Raw genomic sequence first — 18,402 nt, forward strand, 5'->3', positions numbered from 1 at the left:
TCCAGAACATCGTTGGAACTCAGCCCAAGGCGGGCCACCACCGGTAACGCCGTGTGTAAGCTGGAAATCGAGACATACGCTGGCGCTGGGGACGATTGCGGCCGCGGGTTTGTTTATCTCCAATTCTACGTCGCTAAGTAAACTCCGCGCAGGCGCACTAGTAATGGCGAATAGGCTTATTTTCTGGCTCTGAAATGCTGTTTCCTGTATTTTGAGGGACAAATTTTGCTGGTAGACTAAGCTTACTTGAATGACATCTATTTCCATCTTTTTTTACCGGGTGGGCAAAACTTATGTCTGTCACAAGCAGAAAAATTCCATCAAATAACAAAAAGATGGACATTGGCTTGAACACTGGCTAGAATACTGAGCTTAAGACATTGAAGTATTTGCGAATCAAAATGAAGTCGCAACTTTAGTTAAGGTGGATTAAATTCTCACCTTAAAAGGAATTTTGGAAATCTTGCGTGTCTGTTTTCTGGGTGAGCGCAGGAGTTTCTGTGACTTTTTCCCCACAGGAGAGAGGGAGTATGGAGAGAGGTGGTCTGTGTTCTCTGGACTCGCCTGTTTGGCTGTCAGATGATATCTATACATACATGGGGAAACAAAATGTGTTTAATTAACTTAAAGCCATCCAATGCAATTTCAAGAATTGATTGCTAAAGAATGACCAAAAAATTGACTTTGAAAATCAGATACATAGTAGTTTTCTGCATTCAGAAATTTGGAGACATGGGGACTGAACCTACCTGAATAAATTTCTTTTTTCTGGAGTGGTGGGACTTAGGACACCTCTTCTGTCTTCTGTCTGTTCTTTCAAGTCTTCTATGCCAGCTCCAAGGAGTTCGTTCTTTAGTAGACAAGTGTATGCAAGGCCGTCTGAAAGAACAAAGATGATAGATATATAAGTTTTGAATGCTTATCAGCAACAATATCATGAAAATCTACAAAAAAGTACATACTAACAGTTTATCACGAACATCATGACATTCAAGTGGCATTCATAATGTTTCTAGTACACATGTAAATTCTACTTTCTTCAAAATCTTAGCTTTTTCCTCTTTTCAAAAGTACCAAAATCAAATCTACTATTTCGCAATAAAGCTAATTATTACAAATTACTTCTTTTCAAATTGTTATTTCCTTACCTTTTCCGTTGTCAGAATTAGCTTCTCTGGCTTTGCGTGCCTGTCCCGATGTTTTCTCGTACATGCCCTGTATACTGTTGAAGCCAATCTCCCAGTTGGCACCTGCCCGACTCGGTATAAAGCGGTCGCCATACTTGTCCTTACTTGGAGATGACACAGGACTCGTGCCAAGGGATTCTCTTCCAGCCATTGGGCTGATTGGCTGGAGAAATAAACAAGTTACAGTATGTAAGAATCATTGAATCACAATTGCAAAACACAAGGGTTATCAGTTAGGTTTCTAAATGTGTTTTCAAAATCAAATCTCTTCTAGAAATTCTGAATGATGTGGATGAATACAAAATCATTAGAATTCAGGAGAAGAGATTAGAAGAGATGATTCATTCTCTGGTAGGATAAATAAGATGATTTGTGAACATAAATGCTCCAAAACAGTTTTGACCCTTTCTGTTCGCAACCAGTCTAACTTTGGAGATGGCCTGTTGATAACGTCAACCATTTTGAGCATAGATGCAAGTTTGTACCATGGCCAAAAGATGCATTTAACATTTCAGTTTGGTTGTACCCAAACTTTTCCTGAGAATCAAGTACTACCACACAGTAAGAGGATAACAAGCAGGTGCTTTTTCTAGTTTCGTTTCCTATAAGTATTACCATAATACCGTATAATGCATGAGGTATTCATAGTCATACATAACACATAGTGGTGAACAGCAGCTGTTTATTGCAGCTAATACAAGCAGTTGTCATGCATGATTTTCTCAGCTACACACTACATCAAGCCCCCATGGGATTATTCAAATTTATAGACAACTGTCAACAAAGAGCTGTCAAATCGTCTTTGTTACAGCCACACCTGTTGCCTACGATACCAAAAACATCATATTTGACCAAAGACATGCCTTTTTCCCCAAAAGGTGTGCACAAACAAAAGAACGTGTTGCTCGAACATGCCAAGAATTTGTAAACAAAAGCATTGGTGGCTACTATAATTTGGCTAGCAATAACATATCAACATATTGTACCTGACCTGTCCAGAATTTAGGCCAAGAAAAAATATTATACAATCATATCAAGCAAAACAATCGTGCAATGCAGAACCCTGGAAGCACCCAACAGCTAAAAATACACACCCAAGGCATAAGTCAAATTTAGACACTGGCAGCTGTTATATATAAACTGTATATACATGTATATATTAAAATACACACATGCCACAAAAGACTTACCGAGCTTACTGGTGACGCAAAGCAATTTTGTCCGTTCTGTTGCCTTAAAAGTCTCCTTTCGTAGTCCTGGTCCATTATCAAATTGTATTTATGGTCCGTACTGTTCACAGAAAAATATGGTTTAGATAGACTGGACTGGGGATCAGTTAGTATGAACCACTCCTATCGCCTGCTCACCAAAAAATCAGCTCGAGAGCTTGAACACAGTCAGACCAGGTCCTGGCCGATATTTTCCAGAGTCGACCCACAGGAAAGAACCACGGCGGACAGAAGGATGTAAACAGCCTTGCAAACGACGTACTTCGATGTTTTGACGGCGGCTGTTTTTGTTGTCCCTTCGCCGGTCGAGCACTGAGGCCCTGTCGTCTGTCAACAAAAATGGTGGACGGACGCTTCCAGCTTTTCTTCCTTCTCCGCTGCTTCCCCTTTCCCGATATCCCGGCTTAACCTGGTAAAATCCAAACCCTGGTCGTACCTTGATGTTTTCTGACGAAACTGGGCGAGGAAAGTCGTCCAAAATGTGTCTTTTCTTCGCGACAATCCGTCCCCTCCCTCGAGCGGCACAGAAATTCGAACCCAAGATGGCACCCACGCGAAAAGCGTCACGGGAGTCGGCAATCTCCGGCAATCCTCGTCACATTCCGACGGAATCGCTCGGGATAGTTCGGCAAAGTCCGGAACAAAAATTACTTCTTTTGATTCTTTTTGCACGAATTTTCCCATTTTCACCTTCTAAGAGCAGCGAATTAAAATATACACTAAAAACTTGTAAAGTAAATTACGAAAATTACGTCGTAATTCATATGATTTGAAAGTAGGAAGCGATTGGTTCCCTGGTATCGTAGCAACGGGTTGTTTACATGCTACGTCAGCTGTGTAAACAGATAGGCGAAGTCCTTTTGTTTGGGGCCCTTTTCAGTCGCTTGGTGCTAGATTCAAACAGCAACGCCGCGTGTACCAGCCAAAACACCGGCCGACTCAGGTAAGTGAAGACCTCTCATTGATTCCAGAACCACTCCAGATCATATCAGATGGTGTGAATTGCCTTTATACGGCTATTTCAGCCTAAAATTCGCGAAACCTTTCGAAGGCAGGTTGGCACTTACAATATGGCGCGCTTCCCAGGTTAATTTGCTCACTGCATAGCGTATCGTTTACAACCCAAACATGGAAAGAGCCGGATCTATGACTATGGTCCCAGACGCGTAGCTGTCATTGCCTTGTTAACGCGAAAAACATACGAGTCTTACGACTGTATTTGGTTGTCAAGGCAAAATTTCAATGCTTTTGATAAAGTTCCAGTGCTTTCTTTAAAAAAAGATCGTACAAGTTTCATTAACCGGGCTATTTTAATACCATAAAGGTGAAATATGATGCTTGTTATTAGTGTAAACAGTAGGCCACCCCATGGCGCGTTGGCAAGCAATTTAAGAAAACAACCCGATCTCACGTACAAGTTAGAACATGTAGATTATAAACCTGGCCAGTTTAAAATTCATACTTTGAAATTCACTTGAAATACCAATGTTAAGAGTTAGACATTCAAGTTTCTTTCAGTTGGGATTTTTTTTCTTGCATATGTTTTGCATTGAATGATTAAGTAAATTTAATCATACACAGCTTTACAGGGCCGTATAACATGTCCAGTGTGTGACTATATGTTTTTGAAGTAGTAGTAGTAGTAGTAGTAAGCCTACTAAATAAAGTAAATTATGTTATTCCAGTTTCGGAAACTAACACCTGCTGTAGTGCTTGGACCACTGTGTGGCCCAAGGGCTATAGAAAATGGAGAAGGCCCCAGCCCTATACACCAAAATATGTGTGTGTGAAGGATCTTAAATTATCTGCTATTGTGTTATTACAGAAAAGTTGTTGACAATCCCTCTGAAGGCGTGACACATCCACAAGATGGCAACCAAGGCAGCACAGCAACCAGCTAAGGACCCCATCAACATAGTTCACCAGCATGCCATCCTGTGTGAGACCATCAAAAAGGAAACACTCAACCAGAAGCTCTACACCAACTATAGCATCAACCCCTTCAGAAAATGTAAGAACTTTGTTTTTAAAAAAATTCTTCTGTAAAAGTAGTACATGGAAAACCAGTGATGCTTTTTTGAGCAAAAATAATCAATGGCATCCATTTCTGTTTGTACATTAATTTTGTAACCAAAAAAAATCAGACCTATCAATCATTTGGATCCGTGAACACAGTGCTGCATGTACAATTTACTCAGAAAAGAGAGAAAAACACAAAAACAAATACTAGTACTAGACTCTGCGCTGTATCCGTTTTCTAGAAAGTGCTTTTTCATGGACTGGTACGCCTGAATTCTTTGACTCTCATTTTACAAACACACTCTGCTATGGAGAATGGAGCTATGAAGTGTCCTTGAAGGGTACTTAGAGGTCAGCTAGTTACACAGGTCGATGCGTTTGACAGCGACTGAAGGCAGGTTGTTTGAGGTAGTCTGTTTGAAGTAACTTGGGAATCTCTAATATTGGAATACTATAATGTTTTTGGCTCTAAAGCTAAGCTTATACAAAATGTATTTCATATCTAAAATAAAAATGGCATCTAAGCACTCTAGCAAAAAGGATTGTATTATCTCAGACACAAACTTGACATGTACATATATGTACACAGTGTCTCTGGTACATTCTAATTATCATACTTTTTATGACTCCACATATACATGTAATACCATTATTAACTTGCCATACATTGTTGTTGGCATCCTTTTCGTCTCTTGATACATTGTATCCATTACAAAACTTGTGCAAAAAATTTGATGGTTTGATAATTATAACACTCTTTTTCCTGTTTTTTTTCCAGTGTACACTCTAACAGGGAAACCAAACTCCACACACGATTCTGCTGATGGCGAGGAAGATCGTAAGAAAACTTTTTTAAACAAATTTCCAAACTCAAAATACTCAAATTAGTATATGAGCCAAATGCAATAGAAAAGCTTAATGTTTAAGGTAAATCTTGTGGTGTTTTTTGCAGTTCTTGCCATCACTACTCAACTGCAAACTGACATCAAACCCACTGACACTAGCATTTCCAGATATTGCTTCCATTGTTTTAGCCACAAGCTCAAAGATAATGCACCCTCGTGACTTTTGCTTTGCTACAAACGGGCGGCTGAGTGTATACTCAACATGTTAACAACAGAATCAAAGAAAGAAATGTAAAACGATGCAGTTAAAAAGAGAGGGCAAACTGTGCTGGATAAATGAGGTCAAGTAATCCAGTCTTGAATAACAATTTCTCTGTTTCCAAAACAATGTCACGGTCTCTAAAACTAAGGAAATGCAACAATGGCTCCTCTGTTCAATGGAGACAATTCCAATAGCCCCTGTTCCCCTAGAAACAACACCAAGGCAAGAACATCCAAGTAAAATGTCCTCCCACATTTTGATAGTAGTGTACTAGACACACTTTAACCAAGCAAGAACAGGTTCCGCAGCTTTAAAACATTTGGAATCTTCTGAAAAAAGTCAGTTAGTCAATTTCAGATTATATACATTTGAGTTGTCAAAAAACATGCAAAAAGGAATAACAAATGAAAGCAGCTAGTCATGCAGACCATAATCTAAAAAAAATGTGAACAAATCTTTAGGTTACACAGCAGAACAAAACACATCCGGTTGAATGCTTAGAAGGAAGCATAGTTTCCTAGGGAACACAGTGCATTAAGGGATAAGCACCAGTATAACAAATCCACCATTATAGCAGTGTGGTACTGGGAACCCATTTACAATACATGTATAAGATTTCACAGATGTGCACAGTGCATATCAGATTAACATTTGACAAGATGGAAATTCAGAACGAAACACATTTTAACCCAAGTCAAACCCAATAAATTTAGTGTCAAATTTAGACTACGGAAGTCATATGCTATATTGTTATCGATTATCTGTCTCTTCTTCTTTCATGTTCAGTTGCTTTCACAGGGCAAAAACTTGCAATAAACATTATGCATGTAGTGCCATAGACAGTCTCCAGTTTTGACAGTGTCCCGTGGGACACCTGTAGTCATTAGCAACTTAAACAAGCAGAAACACCTGTTCCTGAGCATTGTACACCTTGTTTGACTCATGTAGTTTTAAAGGAGACCCCCTGAAGGGACCTCATTACTCTGATACAATCACTTTATGTCAATAGAAAATCCATTGTGACTAAAATACATTATACATAGGCTTGGTTGTACATGGAGTATTTTTGGGTCCCAGTTCCCTTCAGTAAACCTACATGTAACAAAGTCAATAGACTTGAAGCCTGAGCAGAGCAGAGCATTCTTAAGTGTAAAAGGAGATTCATTCCTCAAGCTAACTGACATCACACTGCATTCATCCCCAAGTAAGACATCTGGAACCACATAAGATTTTTCTGTGTTTGTGGTTTGCTACATGCCCATTGGGCCCCTTTGAAACGTTACTAAGGGCATTATGAAGGCAACAGTTTAACAATTTTTGTCTTGTTCCCTTTCTGCAGCACAATTCCTTAAGATCATCCGCCGGGCACACAAGGAGCCTGAGAAGAAGTTCATCTTCCCTCAGACCGAGGCTCAAGAAATCGGCTGGATTCACAAGCCTTTGGTGAGCACAATGTCTTGTAGAAAAATTGTTTTCAGATTGAATGATTAGATTATTTTTTTGGTGGAGATTTCATTATTAGGACAACTTCCTTTTGAAAATTTGAGAGGGTTTAGGCCACAGCAATTTGATTTGTTGGTTCTCAGATTTTTTCAGAGAAAATATGAAGCAACAGGGAAACAAAAAACATAAAACAGACCTAGGCATTGTCTGATAGCCCCAAAGGCTTTAGATGTATGGGAAAACTGTAACAACAACAGTACTTTTGATGATAATCTGTATCTGTATTGGTATAGCCGATATAACCGCCCTTCAGCGTAACACACCAGCTTCGCAGGCACACAGCGTGGCAGCTGGCTACATTATACCAAACAGCTTGTTACACCTAACCCTTGAACATCTAAATCTAGACATTGTTTAAAGCTATCTAATGATCCTTATCTGTTCTACAGATAAAGCAAGACCGTGAGGACAGACGACTACACTTTCCACGCCAAAACTCGGAGATTACAAAATACATGGACGCAGCCTGGAGGCTAAAGGAGCAGACAGAGAACTTACAATAGACAATCAGACTACCAGTTTAGCTTTGTAAATTCTGGACAGTGATGACAAACAATTATCTAGCTTATCTGTAACACACGTACTTTGTAAGTACAGGACATACAATCAGACGACCCCTAGCTTTGTAAATTCTGGACAGTGAAGACAAACAATTAATATATTTAGCTTTGTAACACAAGTACAGGACATACATTGTACAATCAGGCTAGCTGCTTTTGACACAAGTACAAGACAGTGAACTCAAGTCAATAGTTGATACAGTCAAACTAGCTTTGTAACACAAGTACAGTATAGCATAGACCATTGATACAATCAGACTAACTTCATAACACAAAGATTACTGTAGAAGTTAGATGTAAGGACCTGGGATTGAATAATTCTTTCACACTGATGCCAAAGTACAAAAAATTGTACATATTTATGCTATAAATACAATTGCATAGAAGCAACACACTGTTATGTTTTTTAACAAACTCAGAATTGGTTTGTTATCTTCTCAACTTTTTATCATATATGTTGTATTGCTAGTTCATATTTCATTGTGAAAATTAATCCGACTTTTTGTGATGCTCCTTTTAACATTTTGGTGGGGAAAATAAATTAAGTTGTAATGATAATTGTTGGGAATATAAAATCTAAGTGAATTGGGAAGAATATGCATTTGTGAGCCTCTGTTTAAATGAAACTGTAGGCCTACATGAAAGTGGTACCTTGGGGCATTTTTAAATGTACATAAAACCCAAAGGATGTATTTTACCTTTTATAAGGCACGTGCCAAGTAGTAAATATTCTAGTAAGGAAAAAGAACAATCATGATAATTTTGCACAGAAAACAATCCACATATAAATAGATTTACATTGCACTGTTACCCCTTTTTCAAGAGATAAAATTAATATCTGTAATGCCATTTTATAGTGTCCTTTTTGCATACACTCATTGGATGTATATTATCTGTACATGTGTGAATTCTTTACTACACAATAAAATGTGGTACAAAAATACAGTGTTGGTCTCTGTAACTAAATCGTGTAGCTAAAAACTAGCTAGGCACTTGTTAACATGTTATCCATATTGCCAAGGATTTATAGAAGAAAGCTAGTGATGCATTTTTAGCAAACACAACTGACTCCTAGAAAAAAATTTGTCCTTTACATCATTCTGATAAAATTATGCTGTTATCTGTAAAAAAACTACCTCAAGGCACTTGTTTATGAAATTATCCATATGTTTCAGAAGAAAAATCTAATGTTTTCCTTTCTTCCTTCTGTTGCGTTTCTTCTTGCTCTGCTCTGACGACATAGCACTTCCAGACAAACTCTTTGGCTTGGTGCCTCCATCCAACATTCCCATAGATTCAGATCCTGTTACATGTATTAACGTTACCTTCTTCTGAGTTTGATAATCTGATTGTTGAAGACTTGTTGATTGGTTGTTACGATGTGTTTCCCAAGACTGCCTCCCAAACTCATCTGATTCTCTAAATGACACAGGGTCAACAGTTCCCATAGATTCTGGTCTAACTGCTTCCTTCTGTGTTCTGTAACCTGGTTCATGAGAAGTTTTTGACTGGCAACGATGGTGTGCTTCCCAAGATTGCCTACCAAACTCACCTGATTCTCTATATGACACAGTTTTAAGCGTTCCAGGCATAGACACAGGTGTACTAGCTTCCTGTGTTCTGTTAGCTGGTTCTGGAAAGGATCTTGGAGTTTGTGGTTGACACCGATGCTGTGTTGTGCCAGATTGCCTCCCCAACTCCCCAGCCTGCCCGTGTGACACACAGTCCTTCAGTAGCCGGAAAAGCTGCCATCGTGACTCCTGGGGAATATTGATACATTATAGAATTCATGAAACAACTGGTTGTAGAGAAATAATGCTGATACAAGTGTACCTGTGTTTGTCAGATTGGACCACACATGTACTGCCTCTCGCAGCTATGTGTAGCCAATGGAGTGATGAACTGGTTTGTACAGTACACTAAGTACAAACTGCGTAATACCAGACTAAGGTTCTTCACTCACAGGTGAAGGATCCTACTCTTTTCGATAAGTGTGGTGGGTGTTTACATGCTTGAGGTGTGGCTCTCCTCAAAATTGGGACTTCTATCCCATCCAAGAGGACATCCCTAACCAAAGCTAGGTACTCACTTTCACCTGAATCAAGCGTGGAAATCTGTGTTCTGCCTTTCCCAAGGACACAACAGTGGGGCCTGTTAGGGATTCAAACCTAGAACCTAATTGAATTAAATTTTTGAGTTAACGATGATAACCCTAACCTCAAAACCCACTTACATGAAATAAATCAGCTCTACTAGTACCTACATTTCTTCCACACAAATCCCGGGCCCCAGTTCCACCCCTAACCAGGAGGTAGACGTGGTGGAAAAACTTCCCATCAAAGAACCCCCAGGGCAGGCAGGACTCCATGGTGAGGGGCCAGCCGCACGCACAGTTCATCGCTATGGCAACAGCCACGCCCTTCAGGAATAAGGCAGCCAGCTGCACTGCCCGCAGGTCTACTGGGACCTAGGTGTCGGAAATGGAAAAAAGGGAATTTGTTCATCTTCACTCATGAAGATGGGACTTCATCTTGTGGTATTGGAAAAGAAGTCTTTCACAGTGTTTAAAGCAACAGTTGAAACAATTTAGTTGGCATAATCTTTGGCTGCAAGACAGTATTAAATTGGCAAGACAGTATCTTTGGTAGGACATTATCCAAAATAACACCCAAAGTTTGCCTGGCAAGAAAAGAAAGCACAATAAAACACCTGAAAACATTTCAAAAATAATCTCATGTACTGAAACGTAAACATCTGCTTGGAGAGGGTGTTCGCATACCAGGTCAGTTTACCATCACTTACCATCCTCCTCCTGAATTTGTACCAGTCAGGTAGAGGAGGGCCTGTATGAGGAAGGCATCCACCTCCCAAACCCCCAGCACACCCTCGCTCAACATGTAGTGCAGCACCACAACAAGAACCTGGGGAGGAAGACACAGAAATTTATATCAGCAACAAGTGGGAACAATTTATCAGATTAGTAAATAATTTTATACTGTAGAATACAACACGGTGTATTCCGTATCACCCAAGGCCAAAAACCGAAGGGTGGGCTGGGACCGAGGGTGATGTGGAATGCACTGTGTTGTATTTCATTTATGTCATACCCACCCAAAAAATACACAATACAATGTGAAATGTGCCAAAATTTGGTGTCCCTAACAGAAATTGTAACTTATACTCAAATGACCGAAAGCGGCACATTCGCATACCTTGATGTTCTTAGTAGACTGGCATGGCCTTTGAGTTCTCTGTAGTTGTAGTGCATTTAACCTTAGCTGCTGCTGCCTAACCTCTTAGAACAGATTTGGTGCCAAAAAAAAGCTACCTTAGCAGGCTGAAGGTTAAGGAAATTTTAAGGAATAATCTCTGCAGTAGTGACACAAAACAAATCGTACCATGAGGTTCTTAGGGATGGCCTTGGATCTGTCTGTAGGTATGGTGCAGAACATGCCAGCCCTGAAAGCCTTCCATCGCAGAGCAACAGTCCTTACACCCGGCCCAAACCACAGCGCCTCTAGTGTAGGTGTGCCCCCTAGAGAACAAAAGGTGCATTGCATGAGGTTTGGCAGAATGCCCCCAAGCTTCCAACCTTCTGAAAACTACATATTATTCTTGTTACCAATCACTTCACAATACATGATCTGGGACAGTCTTTTAAAGAATCAGTACCCAAAGTTATATAATGGCAACAAAACCTTTTGACTACTTACCGGGCCACCAGCTCACAAACCCAACACACTAACCACAAGGCTAAAAGGTCTGGACCAGTTGGACTGGCCAGTTAGTGGCACTTGCATCTCACTGTTACAATTATTCTTAAAAATTGGTTTATCAACATTCCGAAAATGATCTTAGATGCAACACAGTAACCAAGTATGGAGTGAAGTGGTGGAAAGCTGTATTCAGCACCAAGGACAGGTCCAACTCCTAGCAGCTTGGTTACTATATGTAGTGTATAGTCCTCCAGTGTGGTGTATACATGTATATGTTCTAGAATTCAGATAAAATGGCAAATTTCAAATCAAGTTTTCACTCTCCACTAAATTTCAATGATACCAGGAGGAGAGGGGGATATTAAAAAGTAAGAGATTCAGGGCTAGTACAGACTAATATTGGAGCAAAATTTCGAATCTATATCAACAGTACAGCTGCGAGTACGAGTCAATCTGTGCATTATTTCTAAAGATTAAGAACTAAATGTTTACCGGGCATGTCCAGAGGCTTGGCCAAGATGATGTCAGGTTCTCTCAGCTCCGCCCCAGGATGTGCCGACCAATCCTTGGCAGCGTTATGGCCGACGACAATCTCCTCTCCACCAATGACAAGCCCCGACATCTGCCTGCTGCACTGGTCAACTCCTGGGGCTGTTCCAGTTAGCTGTTTCACCCCCACCCCGTATAGGACCCCATGTAGCTTCTCCCTTATGGGCCTGTAGAAAACAGAGGCGGGAGGGATGCCACTGTCTGCCTCCTCCAGGTGAACTCCACTGTCCCCCTCTGCTACTGTCAGGATCTCGTAAATTGCTGAAGAAGTAAAATAAAAAAAGAAACATGAGAGAACACAATATATTTCATCCATACCATGGTATGGACTGAAAAAAAATAAACATATAACTTTTAAGTGTCAGGATAAGTACAATTGAACCAGTCAAAACTGAAAACATACAGTACACTCATTCTGGTAATAAATAATCAACATTAAGGACAATCATTAGAATTTTATGACTAATCAGAATTGAGAACATATCCATGATTTAATGAAATTCTTAACAATCTTGACCAACTAATTCTGGTTTCTTCAATTTACCTTTAATGTTCTCTGTATTCTGGTGTCTCCGTTTGGCTTCCTGTAGAATTTCAGCTGAGATGTCTGGTCGAACATGTCTGATAGGACACTTTGAATTCTTGTCCAGCTTTGTTTCTTCAAGTGATGGCGCTTTATTGGGCATAGACACGGGCATTGACCATTTTGTGCTTTGACCAGGTAAAATGTAGGACAGCAAACCTTGTACAAATAGCTCTATAGCTTTGCCTTGGGAAGGGAAAATTCTACGAGCAATATCAGGAATAGTAATATCCAGAGGTAGGTCGTTGATAAATCTGGCTAGAGCTGGAATAAGCTGTGATCCTTGTGCTACTCTAGAATGAAATTTTTCCAGCGTTTTGTAAGAAATCACATCGTTGCCAAGCAAGCACGAGAAAAGTGGCAAGTCCGAGCGGTTGAGCCCGAGATGGTCGCACAGCACATCTACGCGGTACCTCACCGTCATAATGTCATTTCTCTGCCTCTTGAGATTTTGAGCAGAGAAGTAAGATGTAGTACCCATGTTATAGATAAGAAAGTCGCTGTCTTGGCTGAGGATTCCGAAACAGTCTCCGGAGAGAGCAAACTCTGCGATCTCTCGATCTGCCTCCACGGAGGAGTGGTAGACACGGGCACCAAGACTCTTCAGGCCAAGTCCAGCGAACATCCCTGTACCTGTAATTACGGTAATAATAAAAACATGGGAGTTAAAGGGCAGCAAAACAAAAAAATAGTTAGCCTCCTGTGCAGGCCTCTGAGCGGGTGCACATTTTAATACTGCATTTTCAAGAATTGTTTACAGCATTCTTTTGACAAAACAATTCTAAATGTTTAAACAGATCTACAGAACAGTCAGTATAAAACACGCCGGCTTGGAGGCCTGCACAGGAGGCTAACCATTTCCATTACAACATGACCTATTGAATTTGTCCATGAGGAAACACAGACACACACACAGACACACACACAGACATACCAAAAACAATACCTCCATTTTTCACGAAGGTAAAACCATCCCTGTACCTGGCGGAAGATGAAGAAGACCTCGATGAGGCTCCTTTCCGGTCGCTCTGATGTGCTGGAAGATTTTCTTTACAGTTTTGAGCTCAGTTTTGATGCGGGAGATCCACACGGGCCGCTTTGATTTCTCCACGACACCGTCGAAGATAAACACGACTTTGATCCCAGCCGACTGAAAGTCCTGTACGAACTTTCGCAGGGAGGTTAGGTACTCCTGCCACTGTCCGCCATACACCCAGGCCAGCCCGCCGTGGTAGAAGTGGTCACGTAGACAGCTCAGGCCATCCACAACAAGCACTGGTGTCTTCCCGTGCTCGGCTCGGTAGTCTTGGGCCAGGCTTCTAAGGCTCACCTTTTCACAGGCATGCGGGCAGTTCTTCTCCACATAGGTTTGCAGTCCCTTGACACCCATGGTATCTATAGAATAAGACAAGAGTAAAAATAAATATTTGTATTTGTTTTGTTTTTTTTAAATTAATTTGTGAAATCAATGAGAGTAAAAAAAAAGATACAGACGTGGAGCAATGTAATCAAGATGAACGAAGAAACAACAGTTTACCTTTAGGTATTCGAAGGTCGCCTTCGTGTGGTCTTCGTGTACGGTTGTATTTTAGCGCCCCCTTTCTTCCAGTTGCTAACTGCAGAATTAGGTCAACCCCACCGTTGCATAATAATTTGCAAGGATAGGGTGCCCCTTACATGTTCTGTAGAGCCTCCTTGGGCACAACAAATCAAAACAACATCGGAAAGGTTACAAATAATGCATCTGGGTTCGAAATACTTTGTAAAAATCGCCCAAATGAAGGGCAAAATACCGATAAAGTTGGAGTCACTTGCAACAACACACATGTCGCGGCACCCTGGACGATTTTCGGCGTCATTTTGATACTTCTGGAAAATCTGGAAGCAACAGCATGAAACACTTGCCAAGTTACCTCTGTAAGACTTCCATAAACATGTCTCCGTTTGTTAAAAACGGCGTTAATCGTGCCGGTTATTCATTTTCAGGTCTTACGAGTACCGCCACGGTACAAGGACGCCACTATTGGTTAGCGGAATAAATCAGAACTGCAACGGAGAGGTCAATTTCGTAACGTGGATGCTGATTGGTTGATCAAAATCAATTGACCAATAAGTTGAGTGTTGATTGGCTGCTGACGGACCAATGGGTACATTCAAGAGATTTATAATCAATGGCATGACATTTACAACGTGTACTCTGATTGGTTGGATTTCTTTGGTACTTCAGTCAGTCCGAAGCACTAATATCATCAGCTGCTAGGGGTCGCTTTTGTACTGCTACAAAATAGTTTCAAGATGGCTGCCGCCGTAGATTCGGACGCGGAAAGCGTGGAAAGTTTTTCGGGGTCTGACGTCTCCGACAAGGAGGTAAGGAACTAAACACTATACCGCGTTCTTAATAAAAATGTATACAGGCATTACTGTAGGGTGTAATGTGTCAGAGGCTTTCTCAGATTTTCAAAAACGCGTAAGTAAACCATGAATGGGGGAGGGGGGCAGCACGCATGTGGGGACTTGCATCACGTGTTGGTTTGTTTGGATTCAAAAAACGTACCAAATCCAACATATTTTACCACGAACAGAATTTTAGCGTTGTTTGCACATACTACTAGTATCGTCTTGAACTAAGGGGAAGCGATCAGATCATTTCAGAAGGGGGAACTAGAGTTAGAAATCAACGTAAACACTTAAAACAGGCTGGATTCTTGGCTACTATATATATACATGTAACTTTAAGTTCTAGTAAAGTGTAGTTGTCACTTTATGACGCCTTTGTATTCTTTCAGTTGATGGAGGCTTACAAGTCCGGCCTTCTGAAGCCTGGTCTGAACATAGAGGTGTCAGAACCCAGAAAACACATCAACAATGTGGTGCGTTAACAACATTAACCTAGTTAGTGAAATAATTAACTATCAACACTCCAAATTACCAGTGATGGTTTGATTGCCATTTCCCTAAAGGGGTTCATATTTAAATCTTATATGATTGCAAGGTAACTTGTTGGAATATGTCAGTGATCACTGTTTTTGTTTACATCATACACCATGCAGATTATTTGAAGACATATGCAAATTATTTGTACTACTTTTGGTAGGCAAATCAACCAATTGTCAGCCACTTGCTACCTACAGTGATGGCATTGGTTTGTATTGAACCCTTTTAAAACAAGGCAATCAGTGTTGGTAGACTATAGCTAACTCACTGCTTCTATCAGAGCCATACAAAAACTGCATCACACACACACACACACATGCACATACTCAGATATTTAAACCATCATTACCAACAGCGATTGCCTCCAATTTCAGGCTGGTTTGAAGCAGAAACTTGCGGACTTCAGACAGGACCTGGACTGGTTAGAGCGGCTGGACGTCACCACGGACCCCGCGCCCATGCCTGCTGCGATGGCGGAGGTCACCGACATGGAGGCAGCCAAGGCCACCACGGCAAGGGACATGGACGTCCATAATGACTTCCAGAGAGAGATGACGTTGTAAGGACGATTCCTACGTGTACCTACATCTAGTAGTCAGTAGCTACTACTAGTACTAGTACATGTATAAAGGTTATTTGGGGTCGTGTCGTGTAGTTGTGTTTCCAGTTGTCCGTTTTTGTCTCGCCCCTCCCAGCTATCGCCAGGCACAGGCTGCAGTGATGTCAGCCCTCCCCAGACTACAGAAACTCGGCATCCCGACCACCAGACCTGAGGACTACTTCGCAGAGATGGCCAAGTCTGACACCCACATGAAGAAGGTAGAGTCAACTCTGCATTGTTTTCTTGATTGTTTCCTTTTGTGCAGCCTGGTAAACTAGCCGTTCTCTCCATGACACTAAGAATGTGAACTGTGGAACTGTGCACGACCAAGAGCAGGCTAGGCAATTTTCTGGTGATAAGTAAGTTGAATCAACCCTACTCAATTGAACCATTACAGCATTCAGGAATTAGAGGTGCCAAGTTACAAGCGTGTTTGAAAGCAAGTTACCCTTGAATTGTCTTAAAGTTGCACTTGACTTGTCTTAAAGTTGCCCTTGACTTGTCTTGAAGTTGCTTGACTTAACATCTTAACCCCCTCCCCCCAGGTGCGCGAGCGGTTACTGAGTAAGCAGCAGGGTCTGGAGCGAGCGGAGAAGGTTCGGAAGGTTCGGGAGATGAGGAAGTACGGCAAACAGGTGCAGCAGGAGGTCCTGCTGAAGAGACAGCGGGAGAAGAAGGAGCTCATCAAGTCTGTCAAGGAGTACAGGAAAGGTACGGAACAGTCACGGGGGAGGGGGGCAGGATCAAGATCACCTTGAAATTCTCCTAGCCACTAAAGTTCTGACTGTTGCATATATAACATTATATGGTCTAAAAATAACATAGGATACATGTATTTTCTTCTTATACAACCTGTAGTGTATCTCACATGCTTACGTTGAATGTCTATCAGACACACCCATGTGAAAAGTGTGTGATACTGCTATACAGAGGTGTGAATTGATACTTAACTGCCTTGCAACTTAATGGAACTCTTGGAGAGTGTCCTGCCTGAAATGCCTTGTGAAGGTAACACATGAACATTGCAAGTCAATTCTGTAAGGAATTTCAAAGAATGTATTTCTTGGTTTTCAGGAAAGATTGACAGCTTGGACTTCCTCGATGACGAAGGACCACCGAGGAAAGGGCAGCCAGCAGGGAAGAAGGGAGGGTGAGTCAGGATTCATAACAGTAACAGTCTAGCGTCTGTCTTTCCATCATTTGACAGAGTTTTGCCACCCATGACGGACAAAGATTTTGCCCAATCCGTCATCTTTGACAGGCAAAAATTGATGTGTAAAGATATAGAAAGAAATGTCATTAAATTAAGCTAAGTCTACCAGCTCAACAAGGTTGCGGGAGGATCTAAGGTAAGTCTACCAGCAAAATTTGCCTCTCAAAATGCAGGAAATAGTATTTCAGAATTTCAAAATTTTCTCGGGGGAGCATGCTCCCAGACCCAATACGCCTTGGACCTTTGTGCCTCCCACTCAACATGATGATGAAACAAAATTGAGATGACGGAAAAAATTCATGCTAGCCAGAACACTGACAATGGATCAAAATACTAAGGAATCTGCAGGTTAGTGCAGGCTGCCAAGTTATGCAGTTCTCAGGTGATGAACATGTACCTAACCTGCACTGGTCTCTGTTCTGTACTTTTTGTGGTGTACAGGTGTATATAATGGCTACTCCAGTGTGCGGTTTGTTAAATGACAGGATTTTTGCCATTTTGTTGTTCCAGGGCCAACAGAAACTCTAAGTACAAGCAGAAGAAGTTTGGATTCGGCGGACAAAAGAAGCGGAGTAAGTGGAACACAGGAGAGAGTTCAGCTGACATGTCTGGCTTCAAGTCTGGAAGGAAACCCAAGGGTCCTCCTGGAAAGAAGGTAAGGGATAGACCTTTCACACTAAATTTGTAGAAGAGCTTTTATGTGTTGTAAAAATCTTGCTCAAAATACATGTAGTAAAAAAATACACTGACACTGTATAGTAGTAGTGCCAATAGAACTGTTAGCACAAGTTCTGTTCAACAACTAACTTATCAGTCAACCTCGTAACAATTTTGTTTGTTTGTTTGTTTGTTTCAGGGCCAAAAGGGTAAACAGCCGCGGCCAGGCAAGAACAGAAGACAGAAAATGAAGGGAGGGAAGAGAAGATGATAACAAGAAATAGATAACAAGCTTTGATACATTTTATAGTGGGGAGGGGGGCATACGGATCATCAGCAAAGTTTGTTTGGTCCTTCTACGTGAAACAGTGACATAGCTACTCACCACAAAATAAAGACATGATGGAATACTTGAATCTGTGACAAACTCCAAAAGTGTATTTCATTGAAACCTTTACATGACTGTGAAACCTGCTATGTTTAAAGTCTTCGGTAGAATCTCCTTGTTTTCTAGCCTGAAATCCAGGCATACCTGTTCCATTCT

At 41.1% G+C, this 18,402-nt stretch overlaps 4 protein-coding genes across 4 annotated transcripts in view; 2 read left to right on the forward strand and 2 right to left on the reverse strand.

The window, feature by feature from the left end:
* The window catches only part of LOC109475136, a 17,714-nt gene extending 14,724 nt beyond the window's left edge, over window positions 1–2,990 (reverse strand). Inside the window, exons 1-4 of the mRNA XM_019775671.1 lie at window positions 2,378–2,990; window positions 1,149–1,350; window positions 750–879; window positions 442–586 (exon numbers count right to left, since the gene is read on the reverse strand). Of these exons, the coding sequence (XP_019631230.1) occupies window positions 442–586; window positions 750–879; window positions 1,149–1,350; window positions 2,378–2,452 (552 nt within the window). The 5' untranslated portion in view covers window positions 2,453–2,990. The remainder of the gene's footprint in view (window positions 1–441; window positions 587–749; window positions 880–1,148; window positions 1,351–2,377) is intronic.
* Window positions 2,991–3,060: 70 nt separating this feature from the next.
* Window positions 3,061–8,548, forward strand: LOC109475232 (protein FAM183B-like). Its single transcript, XM_019775832.1, has 5 exons — window positions 3,061–3,359; window positions 4,242–4,427; window positions 5,214–5,273; window positions 6,882–6,985; window positions 7,435–8,548. The coding sequence occupies exons 2-5, from the start codon at window positions 4,286–4,288 to the stop codon at window positions 7,546–7,548; spliced, it is 420 nt and encodes a 139-aa protein (XP_019631391.1). The 5' UTR covers window positions 3,061–3,359; window positions 4,242–4,285; the 3' UTR covers window positions 7,549–8,548.
* A 1,421-nt stretch (window positions 8,549–9,969) lies between these two features.
* On the reverse strand, window positions 9,970–14,106 carry LOC109475197 (constitutive coactivator of peroxisome proliferator-activated receptor gamma-like). Its single transcript, XM_019775779.1, has 7 exons — window positions 13,991–14,106; window positions 13,435–13,848; window positions 12,415–13,086; window positions 11,814–12,131; window positions 11,004–11,140; window positions 10,408–10,526; window positions 9,970–10,072 (listed from the first exon to the last, which is right to left on the reverse strand). Exons 2-7 carry the CDS (start codon window positions 13,841–13,843, stop codon window positions 10,063–10,065), a joined length of 1,665 nt encoding a protein of 554 aa, XP_019631338.1. The 5' UTR covers window positions 13,844–13,848; window positions 13,991–14,106; the 3' UTR covers window positions 9,970–10,062.
* Window positions 14,107–14,692: 586 nt separating this feature from the next.
* Window positions 14,693–18,401, forward strand: LOC109475218 (probable rRNA-processing protein EBP2). Its single transcript, XM_019775817.1, has 8 exons — window positions 14,693–14,820; window positions 15,240–15,323; window positions 15,762–15,946; window positions 16,083–16,206; window positions 16,534–16,699; window positions 17,063–17,138; window positions 17,712–17,856; window positions 18,058–18,401. The coding sequence occupies exons 1-8, from the start codon at window positions 14,749–14,751 to the stop codon at window positions 18,127–18,129; spliced, it is 924 nt and encodes a 307-aa protein (XP_019631376.1). The 5' UTR covers window positions 14,693–14,748; the 3' UTR covers window positions 18,130–18,401.
* The last annotated feature ends 1 nt before the right edge of the window (window position 18,402 follows it).

Source organism: Branchiostoma belcheri, unplaced genomic scaffold (genome assembly GCF_001625305.1).
Source record: "Branchiostoma belcheri isolate BF01 breed outbred unplaced genomic scaffold, Haploidv18h27 scaffold33, whole genome shotgun sequence".
In the NCBI taxonomy this organism is placed as follows: domain Eukaryota; kingdom Metazoa; phylum Chordata; class Leptocardii; order Amphioxiformes; family Branchiostomatidae; genus Branchiostoma; species Branchiostoma belcheri.